This window comes from Arvicanthis niloticus, chromosome 18, assembly GCF_011762505.2.
Source record: "Arvicanthis niloticus isolate mArvNil1 chromosome 18, mArvNil1.pat.X, whole genome shotgun sequence".
Lineage (NCBI taxonomy): Eukaryota > Metazoa > Chordata > Mammalia > Rodentia > Muridae > Arvicanthis > Arvicanthis niloticus.
Genome location: NC_047675.1, coordinates 36,523,818 through 36,536,893, shown reverse-complemented (window position 1 = coordinate 36,536,893; position 13,076 = coordinate 36,523,818). Strand labels below are relative to the sequence as shown.

The window sequence follows — 13,076 nt, the reverse complement described above, 5'->3', positions numbered from 1 at the left end:
TGCCCTCTAAACCCCAGAGGTACCCTAGGCACTGCCTAGGTCTCTGATATCTGAAGATAGGAAGACTGAAGTGGATAGCCTGAGCTTGCAGCTCCAGTTTTCTGGAGCCCTACATGATGTGAAGGGATCTAGTTCCTGTGCAGTCCCTTGTGAGGCCACTGAGTGGCTGTACTTGTTGACTGTGAGCTTGCCTTGGGTGTTGGGGTTGGGGGGGGGAACTGTCTAGGTTGAAGATCACACAGGTAGCCTGCCACATGTGGGCTTAAGAAGTGGCACCACTAGGCCGGGCCGTGGTGGTGCATGCCTTTAATCCCAGCACTTGGGAGGCAGAGGTAGGTGGATTTCTGAGTTCGAGGCTAGCCTGGTCTACAGAGTGAGTTCCAGGACAGCTGGGGCTACACAGAGAAACCCTGTCTCGAAAAACCAAAAAAAAAAAAAAAAAAAAAAAGTGGGAGACAAGTTAGGCCACTTGTCAACAGAGTGGCTCCTGGGTCATAAGCTGCAGACCCCTAGGCATGTAGGACAACATGCCCTACTCAGAATTCATTTTCTAGGGCAGTCAGTGGGACCCCTGGGAGGACACAGGGATATGAAGTCCTTCCTTAGAACTAGCTATGACATTACAGAAGTTTCCTGATAGTCTCAAATGCCCCAGCAGGAAGGGAGCAGAGGATAATAGAAGACGCGCTGAAAGTCTGAAGCAGCAGCAGCCTGGATTAGCCAAGTGTTTCCCCACCCTCCACAGGTGTTCTGTGGTTATTGCTGTTTTTCTGGAACATGACTCAGAGCTGAGCCCGTATATCTCCCTGTGAGTTCCTCCCCAGGGAACAGTGCTGCTCTGGCCAGCCTCTTGGTCCCACCTCTTCTTTCTCTCCCGGAGTGCCTGCCGAATTTCACGGTCAAACGCGATTTTCTCTTCTGCTGTTAGAGCATCGTATTCTTCCTCATCTAGCGTCTGGAGACGCTCCTTCTCCTTTGCAAGAGCTTCCTTGCGTTTGTTCTCTGTGGAGTGAACAGAGAGAAGGGGATGTCAGAACCTCAGCAGCTTTGCCCACATGCTGACAGCGGGAGGTGGCAGGAGGGGTAGGTGGTCATCCCAGTCCCGGATCATTTTCCTTCATCTCTATAGTGCCAAGTTTGGGTTACATCTATGGTTGGCTGAGTGGTGGTCTCCAAAGATGCTCAGGCCTCAATCCTTAAACTTGTGATTGTGAGGCTTTCCATGGTGGAAGGATTTTTGCAGATGTGATTGAATTAGGTTATTTGAGTGGAAGAGTCCCATCAAAAGGTTCCTCGGTAAGAGGGAAGTGAGAGCGCCGGAGGAGGGGGCTGACAGCAGAAGCAGAGAGATGCTGCACAAGAAACACAGGTTCTACAATGAGGGCTGCAAGGTAGGGGCCTGGGCCAAGGAATTAAGGTAGCATCTGAAGGCTATAAAAGGGAAGGAGAGGTTGTCTTCCCCACCACAGCCTCCTAAAGGCTCACAATACTGTTGACACCTGGACTTCAAGACCTTTGACCCCAGAACTGTAACATAATGAATCCATGTTGTTTCAAATCACCAAGTTTGTAATCTTGATGACTTGTCTGGTGAGACTCAACAGATGCTGATTCTGTGATAGAGATACAGATTTAGCCCAAACATCATGGGGTGGGGCCATTACAGAAAAGTGTTCTAGATAATGAGGAAGTAGGAGGTTGGGCAAGTCCTCAAGTTTGTGTCTCCCGAAATTCACAAGGTGGAAACAGACTCCTCAACATGATAGTGTAGTCTGAGAAGATGAATAGGTTATAAGGGTGGGGCCCTCCTGAATGGACTAGTGCCCTTTAAAATGAGGCCTGAGGGAGGATACCAAGGTTCAGCAAGAAGACAGAGTCTGACCACAAGCTAGTCCTCACCAGACACTGATTCTGTGTCAGCTCAAAGATCATCAAGGAAAATAAAAGCCATTTCTTTTAAATTGATCATTATCGAAAAGTGTTCTAAATAACCAGGAAGAAGGAGGTTGAAATACTTCAAAGGAAGCCTGGTCCTTGTTCCTGGTGAGAAGCTGAGGAAGCAGACTCTGAGTCCTGTTCATGAATAAAGTATGCTTTAAACATTCCCTCACTTCAAGATTAAGAGCTGTGTAGATGGTGCCAGGAGAGGAATGCCCAAGCGAAGGATAGTAAGGTATCCAGAACTAAGGCTCCACGGAGGCATGGCTTTAACTCCTGGGGACAGTGTTGGCAGCAATCCTCAAATCCTGCCCCACAGGCCATGCTTTGCTGGTTTGCTTCTGATTAAATTAATAATAATTTAAATAAAATTATTTTTATGTTATTGTATCTATTTTTTCTTTTAAAAATACATTAATTTATTTACTTTGTGTGTGTGTGTTTATGCCACAATCCAGGTATAGAGATTGAAGACAACTTGTAGGAGTTGGCTCTCTCCTCACCTGGTCGCCAGGGACGTCAGGTTGTCAGGCTTGGTAGCAATCACCTTTGCCTGTGGAACCATCTTTCTGGTCCTTGTTGTCTATTTTTCAATCAAATCTTTCAATTACTAATTAGTGGTTTTTTTGTTATTGTTTTTTTTTTGTTTGTTTTTTGCTGGCTATTGGGGTAATGAAAGTGGCTCTCTTCTGAATATACTATAGTATATATAGCTATAGTATAGTAATATAGTATGTATAGTATATAGAATATACTGTAGTCTTGCTATCTAGTCAAGCTGGCCTTGAGCTTACAATCCTTCTGCCTACAACTACTGAGGGCCATCATATTTCTCTATCATGTGATCTCTCTCTCTCTCTTTTTTTTTTTTTTTTTTGTTTGTTTGTTTTTCGAGACAGGGTTTCTCTGTATAGCCCTGGCTGTCCTGGAACTCACTCTGTAGACCAGGCTGGCCTCGAACTCAGAAATCTGCCTGCCTCTGCCTCCCAAGTGCTGGGATTAAAGGCGTGCGCCACCACCGCCCGGCTCATGTGATCTCAAAGAGCCTTTTCCTATTTTGAGGCTTCAATCTCTTTATCTGTAAAATGGGGACAATAATCTTTAGGGGTGAGATGACCCAAGGTATACAGAACAGTTCCATTAGTTTAAAGGAACAGCAAGGTTGCTTTAAACCAAACCAGCAAGCAAAGCATCTTAGGCCAGGATGTCCCCATAGTGTGTTCTCCTTAGCCTGCCTGTAATTAGAAATATGTGCCCTGGTCACTTCCCAGGACAGAGGTAGGGTGTCAGTGAGACACAAGGGTAACAATGTCATTCAAACTCATTGGATTATTACACTAGGGGAACCAGGTGAAAGCCACAAGGGCTTCATGGCAAGGAAAGCCCCATTGGGCTTGGGAAGGTCATCCAGGGAGGTCAGGGGCCTTGCCTTCTAGCTCCTTTTTAGCCTTCTCCTGGGCTTTCATGGCCACATAATCCTGAGACATGTTGATGACATATATGTGCTCCCGGCTGCCGATGGCCTTTAGCAGGCAAAGGAGGGCAGAGGGTGCGTTCCGTGCAAAGAGTGTGTCCAGGCCATCGAATACCACACCTCTGAAACAGTCGCTCAGCTGTAGGCAGAGAGAACGAGATGGTTATTTTAGCCTGAATCAACTCTTCTCTATGGAGAGAAGGCTTTTTTTTTTTTTTCTGTTGGGCTCGACCTACCCACTGGGCTCCAAAATAAACAGCATGAATCCAAAGCCCAGGCGCTGACAGGAATGAAGGAGGTCTTTTTATGGAACTTACTGGTCCCTGCCACAAGTGTAAATGAAGACTAAATGCCTTAACAATGCATTTATGAAAGAGTGTAACAGCTGGTGATTGAAGAAAAAAGGATTTATTCCATCTCTGTGTGTAGAATGAAGGAACAAAGAAAGTGTCAAAAAGTCTAGAAAGCTCCATGAGGGGTATGAAAATAAGATTGAAGAAAAGGGAAGGGTTCTCACAGTGGGTGGAGAGCCTGGCAGCAGGAGCCCATTTGAACTTTCCTTTTTGTGTACGTACATGCATGCACATGCACATGCATGCACATACAAATGGAAGCCAGAGGACAACCTTGGGTGTTATTCTTGACAACTGTCCATCTCTCCTCTCTATACCTCTGTCAGTCTGTCTGTTTGTCTGTCTCTCTATGTGTGTGTTTCTCAAAAAACCAAGGTCTCTCGTTAGGACTTGGGGTCCACTGATTCTGCTAGGCTGGCTGGCCAGTGAGTCTCAGGGATCTTTTGGTCTCTGTCTGCCCAGATCTGGGGTTGGAAGTATATAAAATCATGCCCAGATTTTTATGAGGTGCCTGATGAGAGACCCAATTCGGGCAAACACTTTGCCACTAAGTTGTCTCCCAGGCCTATAGTTTTCTTAGCAGCCCCACTGCCTTGGAGTGGAATGATCTCTTTGGCAACATAACTGGACTGGAATGATCCTGGTGTTACAACCACTGAAGAACGGCTTCTGCAATATGGTATTACTTGAAGGAGCTCAGCGGAGCCACCAATGGCCAGGACCAAGCATGAAGAATGGAGTTGAATCCCTAGCACCCAAGCAGACAGGTATCAGGCTTGTGTGCTGCTTGTAATCCCAGCACTTGGGAGGCCAAGATGGGGTCTCTGCAATAAAGCTGGCTGACAAGATTAGTCAGGATTGGTAACTTCTGTCTACTGTGGAAACCTGACTTCATAAGGAAAAACTGAAGAGCGTCTGAAGATGATACCTGATATCAATTTCCAACCCATGGCTTCCAACCCATGTGGACACACAGATATAAACATGCACACACACACACACACACACACACACACACACACACACATACACACACACCCTATACATACGAATACATGAAAAAAGTGCACTTGCCGGGCGGTGGTGGCGCACGCCTTTAATCCCAGCACTTGGGAGGCAGAGGTAGGTGGATTTCTGAGTTCGAGGCTAGCCTAGTCTACAGAGTGAGTTCCAGGACAGCTGGGGCTACACAGAGAAACCCTGTCTCGAAAAACCAAAAAAAAAAAAAAAAAAAAAAAAAAAAAAAAAAAAAAGAAAGAAAAAAGAAAAAAAAAGAAAAAAGAAAAAAGTGCACTTAATAGCTGCCCAGTGTGAGAAACGAAAGGAAACGTATAGCTCTTGGACCTCCTAGGCCTTGCTGGTTGTGACTACAGAGCATTTATGTAGTTTTTTCATGTGTCCACGTGGTGCTGGAGATAAGCCAGGAAGGCAGGCACTCTACCACTGAGCCGCAGCTCCAGTCCCCCCAAGTTCTTAAAGAAAAAAAAATCCCATTGGTTTTGACTTTAAAAGCAGTACGCCTTTAAGAAGAATTGAGAAAGATTAAAGGAGGTATAAAATCCATAGAGCTACTAACCAAAGAGAGTAACACTTAGATTGTAGGGATATTTTCCCCATGCATGTGACATTATTTGCAAATGTATAAAATGTCATTTTGTTTTACGTATTAATCTTTTTCACATTACACTATGATTTACCCATGTTTTACTTTTGAGACAAAAATCTCACTATGCAACCCAGCCTGGTCTCAATCCCACAATCCCATGTCCCAGCTTCCCGAGCGCGGGGATTCCAGGTATACTCCGCCATGGCAGGCAAGCTTGGACTTCTTGCTGCTCACATTATACTTTGATCACTTTGCTCTTTTTGCTTTATTTCTTTGATGTGTAACCTTCTGCTCCCTGGTTCTTTAAAAAGAAGAGTGGCTTCTGACTGGAGGACAGGGAGAGGCCATGGGCAAGAGCTGACAGAAAGACAAGCAAGTGGCTGTTGAGCATGAAGAAGCCCACGTTCCCTCTTTGAGACCCGTGGGCTCTGAGCCACTGAGGGTGCCTGATGGGCTAGCATGTGGGCCCAGTGTGTGAGTTCCAAGCCTGCAGCTTTGTGTGGGTCGGTGTGTACGCACCTGTATCCGCTCAGCCAGGATCTGAACTAGAAGGTCATCTGGGAGCACACAGCTCATCAGTCCGGTCTCCCCTCCGATACTGGCGCTGACGCTGAGCCGCCGCTGGGTGGGGCCAGGGAGGAGAGGGCTGGAGGAGATCTGATGAGTGGGAGAAGGGCAGGAAGTCAGAAGCCAGCCTTATGTCTCAACGACTACACATACAGGACATGTAGCCTCCACCAAAAAAAAAAAAAAATCAACTTCTGCAGCCTCCTTATTTATGAACGAGGACTGTATTGCAAAAGGCACAATCCCCCCCCCCTTTTTTTTTTTTTCTCAAGAACGGCTGGTAGCTTCAAGAAGGGATATTGTGGGAGGTTCTTTGTGTCCTGATCTGAATTTGACTGTCCATTCACTCAACAGGTATTTACTGAGTTCCCAGCATGCACTAGGCCCTCCTCCTGGACTAGGCATCCAACAAGAAGCAGGACCAGCAATGGTACTGCCTCCATGGCTCTTAACATTCTTGCGGGGGACATAGAAACTGAGCGCTTTATACAGGAACCAGCAATATTCATGGCAGGGAGGCCTGTGGTGGGAAAGTGACCGGGCAAGGGAGTGAGGGAGCAGTGAAGCGGTGGAGGATCATGGGAGGATCATATAAACTCAGAGCCATGGCAGACTGAGACAAGAACTCGAGAACCGGCTGTGTGAGGGAGCTGCAAGCTACCTCAGTGTGTGTGTGTGAGAGCTGTTTGGAATCTGGTAAGCAATGGTGGTGGTGGACTCTAGGAAGGTGGATGGATGTCTCAATGGGATTGGTGAAAGAGATGGGGGCGGGACTGAGACAGAGGAGGCGGTCCTTGGAGGAAACAGTGTAGGGGATCTGAAGGGTGAGTTAGGAGCTGGAGGGGGATGAAAGACAGGTTAAAAAAAGGAAGGACACAATACAAAGGAAGAACGGTAGAGCAAGGACCACGGTAGGGATTTAACACCTGAATTGAATAAGAGGGAGAGGAATGGATGAGGTCCAGTGCACAGGTAAAGAGACCAGCCCAGAATGAGAGCAGGGACAGGTGGGGGCAGTAGGCAGGGGACCGGCCAGGCTAGGGAAGCCTACTGGGAGATGCGATGGTAAAAGCATGGGGTCATTGTCTTCAGAGTTTGGCAGACAGATTGTCAGCTGAGGATTAAGAAGAGTGGAGGGCCTTAGAGGTCAGGAAAGTGAGGAGGGCTAATTTACTAGGGCAGATTGTGGAATAGATGGTGTTAAATTTAAACTAGGGCTATTAAGGAGAGGCAATTTTTTCCCCAGTTATAACCAGTATGGCCTGGATGGAATTGAGTCCACTGGGGCTGAAGATTGCCTGGAGAATGAATGTGAAGAAGAAGGCATAAGGAAGAGTCCACAGTCGTGGACCGTGGGATCCGCGTGGAAGGGAAAGCACAGTGGGGTGGACTGTAGAGAGGACGAGGCACAGTGGGGTGGGCTGTAGAGAGGACGAGGCCTGGAGGTTCCTGTGGGACCTACTAGAATATATCATGAGGAAAGTTCACTTGAGGATGGTGGCTGGTGTGTAGGGTGTGTGATGCAGTGACGGTGAAGTTTATGTGTGACAATGACCAATGTCGAGGGCACAGTCATGGTAGTGGGTAGCTGAGTAGGACCAAAGGATTGGAAAGTAAGAATGTGAAACTAAATGTTACCTAGAAGATAGGATTTCTGACTAAGTCGTTAAGATCTGCTTAAAGATCTTATTTAGAAAAGAAAAGTTTTCTAAATAAAAGATGTTATATTTCAGCTATCTCCACTAAATGACACATTGCACATTTCTTCCCATTTGCAACATCAATAGTCACAGATGTCAGAGGGCTTATGTGCTCTGAGAGCTTCAACAAGACCCAGTACACATGTGTTTGAGGTAAAGTCCTCTGGCAGGGCATTCTGTTACCCAATTCATTTGGGTCTTGTCACACTGAGCAGTTCAGGGTTGTGTGTGTGTGTGTGTGTGTGTGTGTGTGTGTGTGTGTGTGTGTATGCATGTGTGTGCACTCGTGTGAGTGTGTGTGCATGCACATGTGGTACATAAGCTCTGATTTCTACTCTGACTTTTAGGGTTACTATTTACTGATAGAGGGTTAGAATCAGAACAGGGATTTTCTGCTGTCCCTAGAACATTGTAAAATTCTTTGCTTCTAGATGGATACAAGAAAACAAGCAAACCTTACCATGACACCCTATTTGTAACAAACACAAACATCTGTGTAAAGAACATCATCTTAGCTCTCAGGAAAGGGTCAAAGGCAGGTGCTCCCAGAGAAAATGAGCCAGTGGTTCCAATTTACAAGATATTATGAATATAAAACACACAGAGAGGATGCAGATAGAAAACCTTCTTGGGTACCAGTTTAGCCCCCTGAGATGCTCCATTCAGCCTGTAGGTATCTTCTCCTGTGAAGACATTGCTCTATTCACCTGTCCCATCTACATTCTGGTCTCCATTCCTGTTAGGAGCTAAATCTTCACTTCACCTGCATTCTCAGTCTAATGCTCAGCTTTCCTCTTAGGAAGGTCTACAAGCCTGCTGTACCCACCTGCCTATCCGATACACAGCCTCCTCTCTACAGGAACCTTCAGCTATCTCCGCCCACCTCAGACACCCACTATGAAACACCCAGTGCCTAGACAGCATGATTCCGAGACTCTATGAGGGTCTGAAGACCCTCAAACCTTCCCGTTCCCCGCTCTGTGTCCTCTAATTACTTCTCTACTTTGGCTGGCCTCCTCTTACTGACTCCACCTCAACTGCCTGAACCTATTTCTGAGCACACCCGTCGTCTGCTCCAATGATGACACCACCTTGTTTCTCTGTCTCTGAATGAGAGCTGCCAGGGGCCACTTGGGGGAGATATTAAAACCGTGAGCTTAAGGTTCTAGTTTAGTTGGGCCACTGGCATTCTCAACTGCAGCACCAGTTTTGGGTCCTGTTGTGACAGTGCAGATATTTGTGCTCTACCATTCCCCTTTAGGGAAGGCAGTCTACAACCCCAAACTCCTTACTGCTTCCTATGAAAGACCACACCTCTTGTACACATAGCAGAGTGATGGGGTAAGATTCCCCAACCTCCACCCTCCGTCTCTCGCCTTCTATCCTTCGCTGTATCTTTCTCTTCTTTCGAACCTTTATGGATCCCAAAGGAAGTTAGCGCTGTTACCGTTTAGCTATGTAATGGATCTCATCTCTTCTTGTGTGGACCTTACATTTTGCAAGAGTGCCTTGCCCTCTTTCCTTTTATCCATCCATCCATCCATCCATCCATCCATCCATCCATCCATCCACTCTTCCTGCTTTATGTGTCTTCTTAAGACAATAAAATGGTTTATTCTGAGCCCAATGTAAGTGCTAATGGCTTGGGGACCCAGTTGTTACCATGAATGACAACTCCCCCAAGGCTGCTTTCATTTCAGACCTGCTTCCTACTTTTGCCTTCTATTCTCTCCCAGTGACCCACATGCTTGACCTTGGGCATGCTCTCTGGCAATCCACAGGTCATTCCTTGAGTTCTGCTTTTTGCCAAGATGGCTCTTTAAATCTCTCAGCAAGTGACTTACCCTGACTTTCCCTACAGCCCTGCGCCACTTATCTTAGTGGTCCAATCCTTTTATGTTCCTCTTGTACTGGTTTGAGACATAGGACTTATTATTATTATGGGATTCTAAAATTGGTTGATTATTGGCCATTTTCCATGGCTCAACTTAATTTCTCTTGTGGCCATCTCCTGTTACCGTTTTACTTCAGGTAATTTTAAGCATGATTGTCTTCCTCATAGACTCCACTAGTGTGGCTTGAGTGGGAGACCTTGCTTATGTCACCTTCACCCCTCTGGGATCCAACTCGGTGCCAGTAATAGAATAGTGATTACTGGGTACCAGATGGCTGTGTACTGATTTCTGAGGGAGTGAAGTAGGATACCACAGGGTGCTGGTCTGGCTGCAGGATCCTGTGAAGGAGGAGGAAGGGTCCCAACCCTCTTCCCAGCGGTCCCTGTGTACCTGTGGTGTTTCAGATTGGTGCTGGTGATGCTGCTTCTGAGACCCAGACCAGTGGCTATCCGATGCCTTGCCTTTGGTGAGCATCACGCTCCCACGCATGTTCTTCGGGACTTTGTATTCCTGGGTCATTAGAGTGAGTTCTGAGGTGAACCTGCCCAGGTTCTCAGTGCTTAGTCGTGCTGGTGCCCCAATATTTTGAGTCACTGACGATTCCTGGGCTGCTCGGAGAAGAGGGTGGGCTTTAGTAGAAGTCATCCTATATTATGAAGGGAAGTACAGTGGGGGAACAATGCACCTGAAGCCTACATTACTCTCTTACAGAATACTGAGCAATCTTCACATACTGACCTGGGCTGGAAGAAGAGGCTACACCCCCTGAGCGGGTATTAGTTGATGGCTCCCTTGGGGTTCTGAGCACTTTCCTGCCTGCATTAGTTACTTTTTTTATTGTTGTGATAAAGTGCTATGATCAAAGGCAACTTTATAGACAAAGCTTTTATTTTGGTCCCTACCAACTGGGACCAAGTGTTCAGCTATTTGAGCTAGGGGAAGGGGGGAGGGGTTACTTCTCATTCAAACTACCATATTGCCCACCTTTTCAATAGCTCCTGCAGTGGTCTGTACCCATTTTCTTTCCCAGCTCAGAGGCCAAGGATTTCTTAAGTTGCTTGTGCACTAAGGGCTTGCCTTGGAAACCTGACAGGTAACCTTCTGAGCTTTTGGGCCGTGGTAAGGTCAAGGAACAGATTCGGCAGAATTTTTTCTGCCCTCAGCAGAGCCAACTCCAATGATGAACGAATGAAGCAACAAGTGTGTTAGCAAACAGGACCTTCATTTACACAGTTAATTTCTCCGCGTTGTTCCTGACTCCCCTTCCAAGCAGACTGCTACCCTCTCAACTCCCTCTTGGGATACTTCCTAAAACTTCAGTTATTTAAAATATACTTAGATAAGCTCTTGCTGGAGTCCCTTTGTGCCAGCCCTGAGCCCCAGAGTCGCTTTATGGACCCCTTGCCTGACATATTTGCCCTGTCTCATTGCACCCCTTGGGATTCTGACTTCAAAGATGGACTAGGCACCCCTGAAAGAGACCAAGGGTGGAGAACACTCTTTGTCTTTTAAGCATCTGTGGTTCTTCAGGTCTTGGAGAGACTCGGACTCAGTGCTCCTGCCAATCATCTCAGCATATAACTCTCCAGGGTTTCCTCATAGCTACAGTTCCCTCTGGCTTATTGTTTCCTGCAACTCCCTCCACCCCTCTCCCGGGATTTGGGGATATGTACAGAGAAGCCACATTGCACCTGCTGGAGGAACTAGGGAAGCTGAACCCTCTAGTGGAACAGTCACAGCTGAGTTCTGCAGCAGTTATGGAGTGTGCTAGTCTTCCACTCACCAGGCCCCTCACCAGGCCACTCACCAGAATCTCCACCAGGCCCCTCACCAGACCTTCCACCAGACCCCTCACCAGGCCCCTCACCAGACCCTCCACTAGGCCCCTCACCAGACCTTCCACCAGGCCCCTCACCTGACCCTCCACCAGGGCCCTCATCAGACCTTCCACCAGGCCCCTCACCAGGCCCCTCACCAGATCTTCCACCAGACCCCTCACCAGGCCCCTCACCAGAATCTCCACCAGGCCCCTCACCAGGCCCCTCACCAGACTCTCCATTAGGCCCCTCACCGGACCTTCCACCACACCCCTCACCAGGCCCCTCACCAGATCTTCCACCAGGTCCCTCACCAGGCCCCTCACTAGGCCCCTCACCTGACCCTCCACCAGGCCCCTCATCAGACCTTCCACCAGGCCCCTCACCAGGCGCCTCACCAGGCCCCTCACCAGACCCAACACCTCAGTTCCGCTCCACTCAGCTTCCTCAGAAGTGCTGGCCATTAGCATCTCCCCTCAGTCTTGACTACTTTTCACTCTGCCTATCCTGTTCTTCATTGATAATACAGTCTCTTTATAGTGCCCACGACTCTCTAGCTGTTTCTTTTCCACCATGCCCTCCACATTTCAATAAGAGGATCTAGACACAACTTTAGCAAAAGGTTTCATTTGAACACATGACTTCCTTCCTTTTTTCCCTTTCTCCCTCCATTTTCCTTTCTTCATCCCTCTCTCGTGCCCTGCCATCGTTTCACCTTTGTCCCCTTCACTGATCAATTTCCCTGAATGGTAATCCAAACCACTGCTGTCACAATGATGTATATAACTAAAAAATGTCCAGTAGCACATAAAAGTAAAAAAATCAACTACACTGGTATATTTTATGTAACCTATTATGTGAGAATGGGTAGATCTACATCTAAGCCAAGCACAAACCCAATACTGTGTTGTCGTGCAGTCTCCTGCTCACACTGTGTCCCCAGAAGCACAGAGTACACTGTGCTTGTTTTATAGCTCACATAAGCCTGACCTGGTCACAATTCAAGCACTCAGTAGCCTCCTGTGGCTAGCGGCTTCTGTTTGGCGTAGGCAGGCTTGGACTTAGCTATTTCAGTCATGCTGACTGTAGCAGACAGCAAACGCGGGTTAGGGCCTAACCCTGCCACTGAGGCTCCCAAAGGCATCAGGAACCTCTGGACTTTGAAAACCCAAGGTAGGGATCACTCCCCTGGAGCTTTCAGCAGGTTCCAATTCTGTTCATTTATTGGCTCCGTGACTTTTTGCTTAGTTAGGTGTCCACTCTATGCTGACACTATCCCCTGTGCTGTGAATACAGTAGCGAGAAAGATTATCTTCTGTACTGAGAGCAGCAGGGACAGAGCACAAAATGAAATAGATGAAGTGAGAACAGCGTGTTTACCAGAGCAAAGGGCTTCAGAGCAAGGAGGGCAGAAGCTGTGGAAGCAAGCCTCGCCTCTCTCCCCTTTCTCTCTCCTCCTCTTCCTCAGCACCTGCCCTGCTGAGTCTCTGCCTTTGGGGGGCCCTTCCCCCATCTAAGTGTCCCCTAGCTTCTCTTCCAGTCCTTCCTGCTAACATGCAAGTCTTTCTCAGGGAGTTCCCTTCTCTTCTGGGCCTCTCTGGGACAATTGCATCTTCCCAGTGTCTGCAGCTCTCACTCCACTGACAGACTCCCCTAGCCCTGCCTCCAGCTTGATGGTAATCAGTTCAGAGGCTCCAATCCATCATTTCTAGGGATGCTAACACAA

The 13,076-nt window shown here is 47.6% G+C and overlaps 1 protein-coding gene across 3 annotated transcripts in view; it reads right to left on the bottom strand.

The window, feature by feature from the left end:
• Positions 1–13,076, bottom strand: part of Hydin (HYDIN axonemal central pair apparatus protein) — a 360,278-nt gene that overhangs the window by 92,947 nt on the left and 254,255 nt on the right. For all 3 annotated transcript variants that reach the window (XM_076915883.1, XM_076915885.1, XM_076915884.1), the window contains 4 exons: positions 9,924–10,141; positions 5,891–6,028; positions 3,368–3,551; positions 861–1,002 (listed from right to left, as the gene is read on the bottom strand). In XM_076915883.1, coding sequence (XP_076771998.1) covers positions 861–1,002; positions 3,368–3,551; positions 5,891–6,028; positions 9,924–10,141 — 682 coding nt within the window. The remainder of the gene's footprint in view (positions 1–860; positions 1,003–3,367; positions 3,552–5,890; positions 6,029–9,923; positions 10,142–13,076) is intronic.